Genomic DNA, 17,896 nt, shown 5'->3' with positions numbered 1-17,896 from the left:
AATTAAAAAGCAATAAATCCATTTTAAGAGAAGTTGATTCATTATTTATAGTTAAACACAGTAGGCTACAACATAATAATACAGCATTAACATTTGGAACATTAAATCACTTTGCCATATGTCTCAGTTTCTCTCCCCAATGCATTAGTTTAATTACGGTTATTAAGAGTGATGAAAATATACAGCTCAGGCATGCATTATGTGAATACTAAAACACCTAGATCAGCCTCTCTGGATATAGCAATAAGAAGGGAGCAAAGGTCTCTGCCAAAACAGAGGACAAAAACATGGATGTGAGAGACAAGTCAGAGAGGTTGGCGAGTTATTTTCTCTCCGTTTCAGGCTCTCTGGCCATTCCAGGAATGAGAGCTCACCTGAATAGGACCAGTAGGGGTCACCAGCTGTCCTCCTCTCCCTCATTACGCCGGTGCTCCCAGGACGGCTGCCTCCAGTGAAGCGAGGTTGGTCACCCGATGCAACTGTGGGGGACAGAGATGGAGGTCAGGAAATCCACTGGGGCAAAGGGAAGTTTACGAACAGTGGGGAAAACAGAATCATTAATCTGCTAAAAATGTCTGAATAAAGCATCTGGTGTCAATGGAATTAGCATACGTGTCTGGATTTAGAAGGAATAAACAACACATCACCAGCATCATCAATGACCTTGCTCACACCTGAAGCAAACAGACCCCAGCTCAGAGATAAACCATACAGTTATGGTCGGTGTCGAATGACTAATGTAAAGACACAAATAAGCAGAGAGACACAGTCGCAACAGAAGACGTGATTCCAGACACAAACACAAAAGAAATGCTGCTGCAGTTGAGGCTGAATCCCATTTCCCTCCTTGACTTTTTGGAATGCAGTATTAGTTGGCCAATACCTCCTCACTGTTATAAGTTCACACCTTGCATGCCAGCACAATAGTCAGACTGTTGGATGGAGTCTCGCTGCAGTGGATGCCCACACAGATTACAGTGCCCAAAATGCTAAAGGTCATAGAGAGTGTTCAATGTACACATGAAAAAGACTGTTCAGAGTGAAGAAAATTTAGATGTATCATAACTGATAACATCCTTGAATTATTTACTAATATTGCACTGCATTATTTTCTCAATTTTGTCAATAGGATAATTTACCTGCAAAATTAACAACAAAAAAAAACTGATTGGAAATTGTGAAACATTTGACAAAAGGACCACAATGATGTTACAGATTGAGATTATAGTTTATAAAACCCATATATTAAACATTCTTCCTAAACATTTATGTGCATTGCAGTGTTTCTGCAGAAAATTTAGCATCTGCCTTTATTTTTTTTTCCACTAGCGTCTTGAAATAACAGGTAGGACACTTAAATTCAGTGATCTCATTTGCATTTTAGATATAGTTTTGACATTTATCCATTTGCTACGTTAATCAGAAAAAAGAAGCAATGCAATGCATAGCATCACAAGTGAAGTAGACACAGGAGCAGCTCTGAACAAATAGGAAAGAAAAAAAAAATCTCAGTTTTCAACCCAGGTGCCATTTTGGCACAAAGCATTAATGGGTGATAATTACCACCATCAGGGCTTTAGAGCTCTGCAGAAAACAAGTGGAGCCTCTTGAACAGCACGAATGATTGTTTCCTGCTTTTTCATAGTCAGAATCCAACACAACCTTTATAGAAGCACTTCAGCCGAGAGAAGAAAAATAATGAAACTGGGTGGACGGTCAATATATATATGAATAACTGTACGAACATTTCAACAGCCTCCATAGAAAAACCCCAATACAATAACTAATTAGTAAAATGCAGGCCGCCTGTGCAGTCAGGGGTGTAAGCAATCATCCTCAAGTCTTTTAGGCACAAATGTCTCTTTTACTTCCATGAAAGAAAAAAAAAAACCCTGAAATCAAACATTGTCACCAGAATTACAGCGAGTGCTAGAGGCACAAATTGTCCTTTAGCATCCACACTCCCTAGAGCGTAGCCCGAGACTTGCAACAGTCAAACTCACCGGGGAAAATTCACTCTGCAAGGGCTGAAGACAGTGCCAGTGGAGAAGAGGCTGTCTAGCTGTTGTCATTGTCAATCAGGTGCCCAAGCAAAACAAGAGTGTTCTCTGTCGCTCTGAGCAGTCAGAACTTGCAGTTGCATTTATAATCTGGACATTGGCTAATATTTCCCCCTGCTCTCATACGGGGGGCGAGGAAATGTGGAAACATCGTTTCTTGTGAAGAGCAGAAAAGGCTAAAACAAAACCAAATAATCATCTGTGTTTAAATGGTTGTATTTTTTTTATATTGTTTTTTTTTTTCTTTTTTTTAATTAACTTTGACTGGCTACAGACTGTATGACAAAACTGTGGTTGGTTTGTAAATCTTCACACTTGTTACCTTTATAAACTTGCAGCCTGGCACAATATTTGACTGTACTCAAACCACATAAAAGCCATTCTAACAAGCTATCTACTTGTGTCTTAGTTCACTGTCACACAACTCTAGCTCAGTAGGATTTTTGTAAAGATTTGCTGCAGGTTTAAATGCTTTAAAATTGCACACCCCCAACTTTGTAACCATGACAACTGTTTTCTATCACGCTTGGCACCAGTCTCATGAGTGTTAATGTAACTTCAGAACAGTGGAAACCCCCCCTGGACTCCTCCGCTACCTTTATAACGCAGGTTATATTTGAAGTTATCAGCTTGTCAACACATTCAGAGTACTTGCAAGTAGATTTTCCTTCTTTGTTCTAAAAGACAACTAATGTCATCATACAGCAATTGGTAATGATTTTCGCACCATACAAATCATATCCTTTTATTCACTGGCTTATGATGATAAAAAGCTGCATAAATTACCAGAAGGTGGTAAAAATGCACCAAATTAAAAGTATTTAACCATTTGGCAGATGTTATTTCTTGAAACGGTAAGCATAGTTTTTTGCCTCCTGGTCCTAGATGGTTATTTCTCAGAGCTTGGTTTCTTATCTTGCTATATTTGTATAAAATTGTGTTTTAAAACATTATCAAAGGTGTAGTCAAGGATGATGAAGAAGATCACAGGCTTCAAGCAAAAGGAGGATCAGATAGATCGGAAGTGAGTAAATGAGCTGAACACATTCTTCAATAGGTTCAGTACAGGAACAAGCTCATCATCCTCCTCTCCTGCCCCCAGCCAAGCAGACATCCCAAACTCCTCTGACCCACAGCTTTCCTGTCAAACCTCACATGTTTTATCCTCCATCTCAGTCATGCTCTCCTCTGCTTCTACAAGTTGGCCATCAACCAAATCAGAAAATGCTGCTGCTCCCTTTGCCTCCTCCTACCAGGTTTCTGTATCTAGTAGTCAGGTGAATCTGCAGCTGGAGAGAGGCTGCAGGTTCAGATAGTTTTAGCACCAGAGTCCAATAGTCCTGTGCAGAGCAGCTCTGTGGGATTCTGCAGCACCTCTTCAACCTTCACCTGATTCACGAGAAGGTTCTGTTTTCATGGAAGACATCCCGCCTGGTTCCGGTATCAATTGAAAACTGACTCATCAGTTATCAATGACTAAACCCCTATTGACCACATCTTGAAGGGTTTAAAGAGACATGGACATGAAAAGGCTAAACAACTTGATAAAGAAGGCTGCTTCTGTTCTGGGGACTGCTGAGTAACCACTGTAAATAATGGCGCACAGAAGGATTTTACATAAAATCAGGAAAATTATGGATAACAAAGAGCATCCTCATCATTAGACCGTCACAGAAAAACAGAGTGTCTTCAGTCGGAGGCTTCTTCAGATTTGCAGCAATACATACTGCTACAGGAGCCACAACTCTTTGGACAGCATGAGTTACAACAACATTTGTCTTCCGTTTGGGATCAAGAAAGTATTTTTGAATTGACTTTTCCTAACCTTTAAGTGGAAAATCATCCCATCTAAGTGATGCTCTGCAGAGACTTGAAAACATCCCTCTGTGTGTAATTTAGTTTCTGAAATAAATAACCTTTTCACTAATCCAATTTATTAAATATGAGTTTGTCAACATTGCAATAAAAAGTCTCAAGCAGGAACTTTTATGGTGGAAAGGATTTTTTTTTTTCTAAGTTGAAAACAAAAACGAAACAGCGCAGCAGCTGATTAGTCATATTCTTTGTTTCAGCTCAGCAGAACTAAAAAAGTAATCTATGAGCAGAAACATTTTGGTTTTTACTTTAAAACAAGTTTGTTTCACACAAATTGCATGTTTTCTATTGATTGCACCCATGCGCTGATGGTTTGTTATGATGCTGAATTTTGATATCTGAATTAAAATGTGTATTTTCTATTCAGCATTTTGTTTACCGGGAATCACTTAAGTACGCTACATTTATGATTTTTAATATACAGTGGTCTACAATTAATTTTTTAGCTTTATTTATACAGGTAAATCACATTAAGACACGGGGATCCCGTTTCACTTTCACAATATGCTAAAACAGAGCACAGTCAGTATAATGTATAAAATAACTCACATAAAAATATAATAAAATGAAATGGCAGTAAAACTCTAGAAATAGTCTCTGGTTCTCTGGCCCTTAAAATATATTTAAAAGCCTTCAGTTCAATTAGGCAGCACTGCTTCAGGTACAGGTTTCCTGTAAGTGCAATTCTTCACACTTTAATGAAAGCATAGGAACGCTTTAAAGAGACAGGGACCTGAAAAGGCTCAACAACTTGATAAAGAAGGCTGCTTCTGTTCTGGGGACTGCTGAGTAACCACTGGAAATTATGGCGCACAGAAGGATTTTACATAAAATCAGGAAAATTATGGATAACAAAGAGCATCCTCGTCATTAGACCGTCACAGAAAAACAGAGTGTCTTCAGTCGGAGGCTTCTTCAGATTTGCAGCAATACAGACTGCTACAGGAGCCACAACTCTTTGGACAGCATGAGTTACAACAACATTTAACTCATGCTCAGGTTGTAGTAAAGGAAGAAGATATCGGGGAAAAAATTCCCGTTCAAGAAAGTTCACTGTTCTTTTCCTGCAGTAGATGTTATGTCCCTCCTTCCAAAAAAATAAAAAAATAAATAAATAAAACCATTGTAAGTAATCTTGATTTCAGCATTGAAATCAACTCAGAGTTATAGTTGTTTTTTTTGTTTTTTTTGTTTGTTTTTTCATAATCATGCAGCACTAATGATACCTTTACTACCTGGTTGATGACAGGTGGGCTTGACCAGCTTATATCAGGTCAAAACTCAACAGTCTACCTGCACCTCAAGGACACACTTTGAATGGTGCTGATGAAAAATGTACGAACAGTGGAAAAGTGTTTTGGAATGGGACTACAGAAAGCCATCGATAGACCTTTTCACTCAGTGGTTAAACACTACAGTATCGACTTCCTTTATGACTACCTACTGATCCCCTTTGCTAATTCACCCAGATCAGACCGAGCTGGGTCAGCCCTGCGCTCACAAAAAGAAGTCAGTAGCAAAAAATCAGCGGAGTTAACAGGAGGGTTTCTTGGAGCATACTGTTGCATGTGCCACCTCCCACTTTGCACATAAGCAAAGCTGCCTCCCTAACTACTTCTGTTACAGGCTCAGAGGCATGTGGGCGGCGGATCAACTTTAACCTCCCATCCGCCTCTGTGAACACTATGTTGATGCGCAACAAAGGTGTAACGGGACTGGGTCGAAAGCGCTGCACGAAAAAAGGCAACCTGCTTTTAATGGAAAAGACCTACAATAAAAGAGGAGCTGACTTAAGGTGTCACACACGCTACCCACCCATGACTCTCCTCCTCCCTTTTTTTTTTCCAGGAGGTTGAAGAAAATTCTCAACATTTGAGTAGAAAATATGAAGTGTCTGATTAGTAACTGGGTTTTATAGGTAGATTCCACAAATCCCGACACAAAATAATGCGACGGAGGGCCATTTCACTGCTTGTCTGGCAACTGAAGAAAATTATAGCTGCTTCTTTTCAAATATCCCCTTCTTGGACTAGAGTAGCATTATTCCCTTTATCCCTTTTTAGTTTTTGTGAAAGAAAAACTCCTTTGTTATTTTGATTGGCATTTTAACCAGACCCAGTTAAAGAACCACTGGTCCAGTTGTCTAGACTTCAGAGAAGTGGTGAAAATACCCTTTTTAGATTTCTGAATATGCATGCGTTCAGTTGTTAGGACAGAAACTAAAATACTGATGAATAAAATGTCAAAACTGTAAGTAGCAAATCAAGGCTAAAATGTAATTTAAATAAAAATAAAATCCTCTACAACATAATTTTTTTTATCCTTAGCAAAAGAGAACCGTCTGTAAGGTCCAACATTTTTCCACTCTATTGCATTTTTTTTCCCACACTTATCCAGGTTTGGAAAATGATCAAAATAGATTCCATACTTTTCAGGACAGGCTAAGAATGCTAAGAATGAGCAAACTATTCCAAGCTCACTTCTGCTCTAGCAGTTAGGTTAAGCTTGACCAGAAAAACTGAGAATCTACACTGACATCAAATATAAACTCAATCCCTCTCTCTCTCTCTCTCACACACACACACGCACGCACACGCACACACACACACGCACACACTTCCAGCCCATTTAAGATGAGCTGAGCTCTTACTAATAGTTGCATCATTACCAAGGATTAATTAAAGTAAGCACAACATCCAGCCAAATCTTTTTCTTGCACTTTAAGTCGGCACATAACTGTCTCCAAAAAAATAGCCCTCTACCAAGCCACGAGACACTTGCACCCTGTTTCCCCAAATCAAATTCACTGCTTGGAGGGAGGTCACCGAGCCTCCTCCAGCACAGTCATAAATGGCTGCTTTATTATCAGATGTAGCGATTTATTACGGCGATACATGGGTTAACCTGAAGTGTGAAACGGAGAGGGAGGGAGGCTTGGAGACTGAGACTTGGAGCATATTTGAAGGCAGGTTGTGAAACAGGAGGGCTGCACAGTCTTTGATCAGAGAGCATAGGAGACAGCACCATGTCAACAGTTTACACACATCCATGTCAGCCGTCCCCTGTGGGCAAAGGATTAAAGCCACAGCATTTCTGATGGAGCAGAGCAGACAACGAAGTCGGTGCTGGGCCTGAAGGAGACGGAGGAGCTCTGCTGCACTCAAACAAACACGCATAAATCTGAAAACACTGCTGAATTATGTAGCTTAACAAGTAGTTTAAATGAGACAATACATACAGCTGCTTTGGCCTGGGTTCTTACTTTGATATTGTTTTTTTTTTTTTTTTGGGGGGGGGGGGGGGAACCAGCAGACAAAACAAAAGGGGAAAAAAAAAAGATTTTCAAAAGAGCTACAGAAAAAAAAACACGTTGTACACTGTATATTCCTGCAAAATCATTTTCCTTTTCCATCGCCCCGAGGGCTGTTAAATCATCTACACCACCATTAAGCCCCACTATTTGTTCCATAATATCACACGCAACAACAAGCCAAGAACCCCTGAGAGCCCTTGAAAAACAGCAGCCTAACAACAACCACAGGAGCATTTAACTTGCATTAGTCATTGGGGGACAGCATTAAAATATCAATCACTGGTGTTTGGATCAGATATGTGGCACGTTTATGTCACCAGCAGGATTTTATTTGGTTTTTTCACACTCTCAAAAGCAGCTGATTTCTTACAGTTTCACTCAAATTACAGGTCAGTGTTCAAAATTTTGAAAATGATAGAAAAGTGTATTTATTTCATCAATTCAATTCAAAAGTGAAACTCATTTCAAGATTACAAATACAGTCGCAAATTTCAGGTATTATTTTGGTTACTTTTGATTTTGGCTTGGAACTAAAGGAACCCTAAAAGTCTTGTTCTCAAACAGAATATTAAATAAGATTTTTTTTTTAAAGTAACACTTTATTTGAAGGGGTGTGCATAAGATTGACATGACACTGTCATAAACATTACATAACACCTGTTATGAACATAAAGAATTCTTTATAAATGTTTATGACAGTTGTCATGAAGTGTCATTCGGTAAATAATGACACTTTTAATGCAAAGTTGCTCTAAAAGTTGCATTAAAAGTTCATTAAAAATGCCAACTTTGCATTAAATTATCATAATTTTCAAAATCATGCAAAGTTAGCATTTTTAATGGACTTTTAATGCAACTTTTAGAGCAACTTTGCATTAAAAGTGTCATTATTTACCGAATGACACTTCATGACAACTGTCATAAACATTCATAAAGACTTCTTTATGTTCATGACAGATGTTATGTCATGTTTATGACAGTGGCATGTCAGTCTTATGCACACCCCTTCAAATAAAGTGTTACTAAAAAGGAAAAAATAAATAATAAATTAAAACAACTAATGTGCAGTGTCTGTACTCAGCAGTCAATTGTTATGTTTTTTGCATAAAATACTGCAATGGTGCAGCATAACATGGAGGTGCTCATCCTGTGGCTCTGCTAAGGCCAGCTGTCAAATCTGGCTGGAAAATGAAATGTCTATGAAGTCAGACGAGGAAGGTATGATGTGGACTAAAATAGGTGAACATATAGCTTTGACCATGACAAAACGGAGTGGCTCATCACCAGCAGATGACACGGTTCCACAAATCATCACTGATAAAATGAAAAGATGACTGGGTCTTATGTGTCTAATTCAAAACAAATAATTGCCCACCAACACTGTAAAGTCAGTAGTCTTCACATGATTTTGTATCTTAAAAAAAGTCTATTTCTTCTTATGTTATATTGCCATTTGCTGAGATACTGATTTTCCATTAGCTTTAACTCAACCAGTAAAAGTAACAGATGTAAATGCTTCATATATCTCCTTATAAACATACTTTTGAACTGAATTACAAAAATAAACTTTTTTCATGATATTCTAATTTGTAGATATGCATTTAATAAGAGATGCACAAGCTTCAAGAACCCACTTACTGTGGTCAATTAATGCAAGTGTAGGATGGAGCAGCCCACCATGCTGACCCGGGTATTGACAGAGAAAACACCGTCGGATCTGATAAGCAATCTATTCGCTTTTCAACAAAAAAGGGAGGACCTTCATATGCAGCATTGAAAAGCCTTCACGCAAGGAATCATCAGCTTATCTATTATGCCAACATGTCCACACTCAAGGTATTTGGCTTAGAAGGATAAAGCTTTCAATATTTTATATGTTTGCGTTTATTGCCAGATCCCCTGATAACTTTGAACCCTCAGCAGATCTTATTTTTATTCAAGTTGTTCTTTTGTTTTTTTTTGTTTTTCAAAAATGTGGGCAAAAAACGCAGTTTTATTTCAAGTATCACTATTTCGAATTAGAAATTAGACACTGCTGTTCTAAAGCAAACCCGACACATTAAAAGGGGGTAAAAAGTGGACTTGTGAAGAATCATATTTCAAATAACCACCACTGAACACGCTTATCCGCTGTAGCAGGGTGACGTATGCTGGGACTTACTTTAAATAAATTGGAAAGCCGATGTTCATGTGAATGAAACAGCATGCGATAGTGTAATGATGTATTTTTAATAAAATTTCATTAAACTTGAGATCTCCAGCCCAGTGCTCTATGAAGCTCATATCAACACGTGTGTGTATATGATGAACAGCTCCCTCCACATTTGTTCATGGTCCTCGTACAAATGGGTAAGAAGCCTTCAAATAAATGAGTGTTTTATTAAAATAACATGATGTCATACTGAACATTTTCTATACTTCTTTTTAAAATGAGCTTTGCAACATGTCTGACCTCCATTACTATTTTTTGTCAGTTCCAGTTGTTTAATCTTTAACCATCGTAATAACTGGAGATATTGACAAACCTGGGTGATCCTCTTTTTTTTTAAAGATCAATATATATTTAGGTTAAATTTAATGACATGTTGTCCTGTTTTGTCTATGTTGGAGAGTAGATCAGATAAATGTCACAGGCAAACAGGAAGTGGACCTCGTGGATTGGGTAAGATGCAACCATTTAATAGGATTTGGATTTAACATGCTAATAAGTAGAGAATAGATGATTTTACCAACTGAATAAATGTACTCAAATTAAATGCAGAATTATTCTAAATATGTATGTTAAGTCATGGTGTACTAAAAAAAAAGGCAAGATTGTCTGCAGTTTGTGACTCAGAAAAATCAACACACATCGTATTAAATGACATGCCATCTTGTCTCATCTACACCCAGATTACCTATTTATTGTTTCTGCACACAAAACACAATAAAGTATAAGTGCAAAGTGCTACATTTTGACTTGTGTTATGATTTATTGCCATTGTGGCAAGTAATTTCATTTTAAATAACATTTTTGTAACTTTTCATTTACTAAATAGATTGTCAAATTAATAGTTAGATTTTTTTTGCCAATTTTTTCATTATAATACGCTACCCAAAAATTATCTTAAGAATCTTCCTTAAAAAGGTTTTACTTTTTAATCAAGTTTGATTAAAAAGAACAAAGTCATCCTTTAGAAGAGTCTGTGGCCGCTATTGTTTTTCCCTTTTAGCTTTGAATTTGTAAAGATGCAAATAATTCCCTTGTTGTGTGCCAGCTCTGGTGTTACATTATGTTCCCCAAAATCCATTATCATTTAAAAGAAGATCAGTGCATTATGGGAAATTACATAAGCTCCTTTCCATTATATACTGAGGCACTCTCACTAGTTCTGAAAAATCAAACAATAGTTTATGAAAAAACAAAACAAAACTGACAACATCTCAAAGAGCATTCATTTTATTTAATAACATGTTTTCCCATTATCTCCACATCTCTAATGAAGTCAGCATGATTAATCGTGTGTTTATGCGAAGCAGATACTTCCAGGCACATCAGTGTTGTCACAGTTTTGACATTCCGCCTCAGCATTGTCCTGCTTTACATTCAGGCTACATACGGCCATTTTGACAGCAGTTGCTGCTGGAGAGGGCAGCACAGCCCACATCAGTCACCCATCTCTGTTTTCTCAACTCGTCCCTATAATTAAGTGCGGGAGAGAATGCATTTCATTAAACTTACTAATTAGACAAACTACGGTCTAAACAGCGTTTACATTATTCCGTCTGAAATCATGCAAAGCAGAAGTTTTGCAGGCATCACGAGTGCGTGAAGGGAGGAGTTATGGTCTAAAATTGCTATGTATGAGGAGGGAGGAAGAAAAAAAATAAATAAAAAGTGCATACGGGCAGAGACAGCTGCTGTCTAGGACAAACTCATCTCCGATGCAGAGTGTCAACTGTGAAATATAAGGACATCTGCTCCCTTTGCTGTTAAACTCATATCTTTATGACAAGTACACCTAAATTTCAAATGTGCTCTTTTTAAGGCCAAATATTTCAGTCTATCTGCAGTGCATCAAGATTGCAAGCCAACGTGGTAAAAATGGAGGGAATAAAAATCGATGTCTCTTTTAGGCAGAAAAGCTCTGGAAGGGAAATAAATAAATAAATAAATAAATAAAAAAATAAGTGGAGCTTGATCTTGTAAGCACACGCGTTTCTCGTTCCTCAGCAAGTGGGAAATGTTGCAAGATATCCCCCGGAAGTGTTCGAGTCACACCAAGGACCTCGGGAACATGAGAAATGCCAAGATCAGCCAGAGATACGGCACAGAGGGAGCCGGGCCTCGGGGCGAAAACATCAAACTATGAAATAATAACACAACAACTCAAATCCCAATGCAGATATTTAGACCGGCACAGCTAAACGCAAATGAGCAGTTTCAGCAAAGAGGCATCCATCGGCATCCCTGGGCCAGAGAAATGGAGCCGTGTTACAGTAAAATTAAGCCAATTAACTTAGTGTTAAAAATCATTTTCCTCGACTGATAAAAAAAAAAAAAAAAAAATCCTTCACATCTTCTCGTTGTCATTTTTTTTTTTTTGTAAGCATGAGCATATCTGCGTGCATGTTCTCACACCTGTCAAGGCTTTTTGTTCATCGCGGTAATTGACAGGAAGTGCTACTGCATGTTTGTCAGGGCATCAGAGGGTGCCAACAGCCTCAAATACTAATTCATATTGAGATGTAGAGACAAGGAGACACAGTGAGGAGGCAGAAAGTCAAAGCTAACTTTTCAATATGTCCGGAAACTAAGCCAGATATACACGATTGTTGAGCACTGTGTGCACTGCTGCCTTGAATTTTCTCCCGGACAAAAAAAAACAAAAAACTAAACAAAACATTTTTGTTTGTGTTTCATTATCGAACTTGAACAACAAAGCAGTAGAATAAGAGGAAGGGCAAAGGAGGCACAGTTGACATTCTCATTATGCCACACTTGCTCTGCAGTCTTTTGTCTAAACTTATCTGGTGAAAAACTCGATAAGGCCATCTCATTATAATCAAATCCGAACGTGTCAGCAGCCCTCAACGTGCCCAGAGGTCAGATGTCTGCGTTCACAAGGAGGTTTTTTTTTTTCTGCCTTCAGAAGAAGGTACAGTGCTATGGTAAAACATTTGCTTCCTTAGATTTTTTTTTTCCTTTTTACTCCACCTAAGTGTCTCAGATTATTCAAATAAAACGGTACATTAGACAATGTTAACCTGAAGAAATACAAAAAGCAGTCTCAAATTCATGGCCCTATTTATTAAGGGGAATGAAAGTTTTTGAAACCAACTTCCACTGTGCAAAAACAAATAACCTTTGTAACTAAATCATGACTAAACTGGTAAAAACTGCGGCTCATAATTACAAACCAACACCAAGTCTGATTATTGCAAGACCTACAGAATAAAAACATAACATACAGACACCAAAAATGGTGGTGATGGTGTGATTTGTTTTGCTGCTTCAGCATACAGATGACTGATGGATCCATGAATACTGCTCTCTACCAGAAAACCTTGAAGGAGGATGGCCGATCAGTTTGTGATCTTCAGCTTGTGAGTACTGGGTTATATACAACAGAATGATGATTTCGCAGTACACGAGAAAATGCACTTCTTAATGGCTCCAATAACAGAAAAAAAAAATGCAATTGCTCTTGTCAAAGTTAAATTAGGTACAATTTACGCACTGTGGCATGACCCTGTACAGGTCAGTAATGCTAATTCAAGAAAAAAAGCTCTAATGTGGCTGAATTGAGACAATTCTGCAAAAAGAGCAGGTCAAAATTATGTGAAAGATTTCTTGTCAGTTGTGACAAATGCTTGATAGCTGTTACTGCCGTCAGGAGTGATACAACCAGTCATTAGGTCTAAGGAACAAGTACCTTCTTGCCTAGGGCCAGGTTGGTTTAGACAACTAACAAATTAAATTGTTCTCTGAAAACTACACTTTGCATTTACCCGAGCTATTTCTCATATTAAAATTAGCTTGACTGTCTGAAACAATCAAAGGTGACAAAAAAAACAAAATACTGATGTAGGCTACCCATGCTAAAATAACACACAAGCAGCAGTTAGAGAAGGCTTTGAGTGGAGCGACGTGTCATGTGTGTTGCACTCTTCCTAAACCTTTTACCACATGACTCAAAGTACATCATGTGTCAGACTTTGATGGAGAATGTGGGCGAAAAGGTCTAGATGAAAGTCTCAAGTGTATTCCGTCTTCCTTAAATACAAAGAAGAAAGAAAAGGGAAAAGAAATACGCACATCCTGCCATTTATTCCCGGTTTATAAAGGATCCTGGTAAAGAACAATCGCTCCATTGTCTGACCAACTTCTGAATTAAAACTGCATGACTTCCTGCTGAGAAGTAAATGTTTAACATAGCCAATTACAGACAGGCTGGATCTACAGCCGATAGCTACTCTTGAGAAAAGATGAAATTATACAGTAAATCTTAACCATGTCAATCGGCTGGCAAGTGTGCTTGCAGGCTGATGCTCGTACAGTGAATTAAATGCATTAAAAAGCTGGACTGGTTACTGATTGAGTGCATCAGGAGCCCTGACGAAAACCATTAACAAAATTACACACAAAAATCAGGCTTGTGATCTCCACTCGACCAGCTTGTACTTCTCACAGTCTACAATAAACAACTCTCAAATCTGCGTCAAGACACGAGACTGGCAGGACTGTACACAGCAGCCCGGACAGAGTCAGGAAATTTTACTGACTAAAGTGAGTTTTCAATTTTCAATATGTGGCTATTGGATCACTTAAGTGCCAAGAGCTTATGAGGTCATTCTTCAAAAGCATAGTGTGCAGTCCTGCATGAATTGTCTAGTTATTGATTCTGAAATATATTCAGCAGCCTCTGGTGGATACATTACACTCCTAACACATTAGTAGGGGCTCATGAGTGGAGATGGTTGATTACTGGCAATGTAAATGGGACCATCTCGGAGCAAGACACTGATACTAGCAGGTCAGCTGAGCGCTCGCAGCACAGCGCGGCCACCCAGCCTGAAAATTTATGACAGCGGAGCTACTGTAACATGATTTAGAAATAAGCATCAGCAAAACAGTAAAGCATAATTGTCAGACTGTGAAATACGACTATAGCGCGGCTGAAAATTCACTGAAACGTTTCGGTTCAAATTAAATACCAGTAGAAATATGCCTCGGTGAAAAACGTGTGTCTGGTGCTGATGAAAAATACCTAACCTTTAGGTCACTGTTAGCAATAAATAAAAAAAAACACTACAACGAGGCCTTTGCATGCATCACTTCCAAACAGACTCGTCATGCCAGCCCAGGGCCATACAAGCAGTAAAAACCTCCTCCCTTCCTCTTTAAATGCTCTTTGATGTCGAACTCTAATCAATACTTGAAGGCTGGATTTAGAAACGACAGATAAAACCATGATGAGTACTGCACCTGATACTTTTCCTGCATCCTCTTTTGTAATCTCACTAGTGTTTAACATCAACTATAACCAGGACGGAACAAGGTTTGACACAGGACTGAGAAGGTGAAATTTCTTATATTTTAAGCCGGAAAACGTAAGAATTTGTCAAATTGTGAAACATATAAAAGTCAGAATCAGCTTTCCCATCAATTTTCAAAGGATTGAAAAATGCATTTTTCTGGTCAAAGAACAAACCTTACACCACGATGACATGATATCTGTAAAAGGGTTGCTTTGATGCCTGCCATTCTCTGTGGTTGTAGACAGAAAATAGATACTTTTCCTGACAACAAACACCTTACAGGAATATGTCAAATGAATGCACGGTCTCTTACTGTCAACACAAAAACGGATGGAGTGAGCACTTTTGCTGTAAAGATAATCAATGCAGGAAATGAGGGTGGGATCCAAAGAGGTACACAAATGAATATTCTAGATTTGTCCTCACCAACCAAAAACCACTCTCTCTCTGTTGGAAACACTTTCTGCCCCAGGATTAAACCACAACACTGACCACAAGTGTTGTTTGTGAGCATAAAGTTTATCGCGTAAGAAATACTTGATGGCATTTCTATTTTTGTGTGCTCTGTTAATACAAAACATATGGAGATACCTGAAGAGCTCATTAAATTGAAAACAGTTCTCTCTAAAAAGGTTCTCCTACACGTTTATCCTTAGGAAATTGCAGCAGAACTGTTTTTTTCTCCTACTATCTTAGCCAAATGAAAAAATTCAAGGGCTTTACTTGCAAATTATATGCAAACAACCTATTTGGCTGTTGGGGTGACTCTTTATTTTTGAAATCCTATCATCATGCAACCCTACCTAAAACTAGATAAAGGTCCTTTCAGGAAATATTGTACTAATCTGTCATAATAACACATTATTTTCTGCTACATTTAAACTTAAAGGTGAGAGAATAAAATCTGTGCTCTTCACACAGAAAGTTGACACTGTCATAGGTGACTGTCCCAGCATGAACTGAGCATCAGCACCCTATAGAGTCTGTACAGCTTATGCCATGTCTACTTTCACCTTGAAAAATGGAATAACTTCATCTCCCTCTGCAACAGTGTAAACTTGATATGAACGAGGTATTTTCAAATACAGAACCATCAATAAAAGTAGTTTAGGTGATTAATTAACGGTTGTGAGGTTCAAGTTTATAATTTTCATGATATAAATTATGAAAATTCCCGTCTTATACTAAAAAGATCTCATTTTCCTGTAGCTAATTAGTGCCCACTGTTTTGTTTCTAACTGAAAACATCTGGTAACTATTGTCACATTTTTGTCAAGAAAAAGAAAAGGACTCCAGTGACCAGTCAATGCTTGCATAAATTCGTGTTTACATCGCTGAGGAATATAAAGTTTCAAACGTATACAAAATTGTTCTAATTAATTTGGGACAAATAATGATGGAAAAAAGAAAATAATGTGGCAAGCTCTAACGAGGTGCCCACTAATTAACCAAAGGGGATTACAAAATTATTACAGTAAAAACAATCTCCTGCAACGTATTACTCACAACAAAAGGGGACACCTGCTCAGATGACATTCGCTCTCTTTCGGTCGTGTTCTTCAACGCACACGGAGCAGCTAGGTTGTTTTCCGATACACCATCAAGAGACACTCATACGTGTTTCACATCAAACACACAGAGGCCACTCTGGCACTGATCTCGTCATCTCCATGTAGTTAAATTTGCAGAAAAACAAATTCCAGCCTCCTAAATGTACGAACAGGCGCACACAGGAGCAAACAAAGAGTGAAAAGCAACATTCAATTGAGGGCCACTTGGCTCCAACTCAAGGCAGTGATTCAAATCAAATACCACACCACAGCTGTGTGGTGAAGCCATCGTCCAACCTGGGCCTATAGCTGCCAATCTTTCAGACTTAACAAAGATGGCCATGGAAAAAAACAAAATCATGTGATTCAGGTTCAAAGTAAAAAAAAATAAAAAATGTTCAATGTGCCAGCTGTTGTAACATTTCTAAACAACCTGAAGTAACACACTGTGTCCAGACCAACAAAAAGCAAAAAATAACTTTTAGTTTGAACTGAAAAGTAATCTTGTCAAACTATTTAACAGTTGAGGTCTTCAACACATTGTTTATAAAATAACAGAAATATTGAATGAACTGTTTATGTGTGCAGATACTCAGGAAAGTCTGTTTACCACTTGAGATCTGCTTTTATTGATTCTTACCTTGATGCATTTCAAAATATGCTTGATGAGGGTCTAAATACAAAGAAATGACATTTTAGAAAACATTAAAATGTTATTTTAGTGCATGTACAAACAGGATGAGCCTGTCTGTACATGCAACAGGGTCATTTACAAACTATGAGTGCCATGTTGATTCACCATCATTTTTGAATAGAGCATGCACATTGGGATGGGGATTGTAAAATATACATCCAGCTTTGCATACGAACATAGTTACTTTTACCGTGACATCCTCTAGGTTTTTCTTTTTCTATACTTTCTCTATGCTTCCTATGCTTTCTGTACTTACTGGCTTGTTTCTATACTTACTGATTAACTAACCACCTAAGTAAGTCTAGAAATATCACATGGTCAAAAAGCTATTAGGTTAAAATTGCACCATATTTTGTGAATATATCTTCAATGCAATATCAGTGTGTGCAATATTCATATCGCAAAGAACTGTTTCGAGTACAATAATTGTCTGCTAATATATTCTGACTGTTAATGAACTTGCATTCTAGTGTAATGTTTAGCCAGGATAGAGTCTCACGGCAGCAGATGTTTACATTGGATACAATGCAGAAGGTCACAGAGTGTCGGAAGCACAGATGGGAACGAGAGAAAAGAATAAAACAGACACATACTGCAAATTTTCAAACAGACTTAAATAAACATTTAGAATAAATACTATCTGAAATTAGCAGTTTTCAAGTAAACTTTACTATTCAAGAGACTATTATGCATTTTTTGCAATATTGTTCCTTGTTGAATAAAACAAGCTGATATTATGCAGTTAGCTTTGTCCTTATGCTTCTCGTAGCTTGCCAATTGTAATCTTAAAACTTTATAAATAAGTTTATAACTCATGTAAATGAAAATAACTCTTTAGTTTTCACATGTCTTTATTTTATTTATATTTGTGTATGTAGCAGCT

At 37.8% G+C, this 17,896-nt stretch overlaps 1 protein-coding gene across 1 annotated transcript in view; it reads right to left on the bottom strand.

Annotated features, from left to right (window-relative positions):
• ca16b (carbonic anhydrase XVI b) overlaps positions 1-17,896 on the bottom strand; it is a 157,510-nt gene that overhangs the window by 121,852 nt on the left and 17,762 nt on the right. The window contains exon 2 of the mRNA XM_081607086.1: positions 375-479. Within this exon, the coding sequence (XP_081463212.1) occupies positions 375-479 (105 nt within the window). The remainder of the gene's footprint in view (positions 1-374; positions 480-17,896) is intronic.

This window comes from Poecilia reticulata, chromosome 5 (genome assembly GCF_904066995.2).
Source record: "Poecilia reticulata chromosome 5, P_reticulata-male-v2, whole genome shotgun sequence".
NCBI classification, from domain to species: domain Eukaryota; kingdom Metazoa; phylum Chordata; class Actinopteri; order Cyprinodontiformes; family Poeciliidae; genus Poecilia; species Poecilia reticulata.
This window is presented reverse-complemented; position numbering and strand designations above follow the sequence as displayed.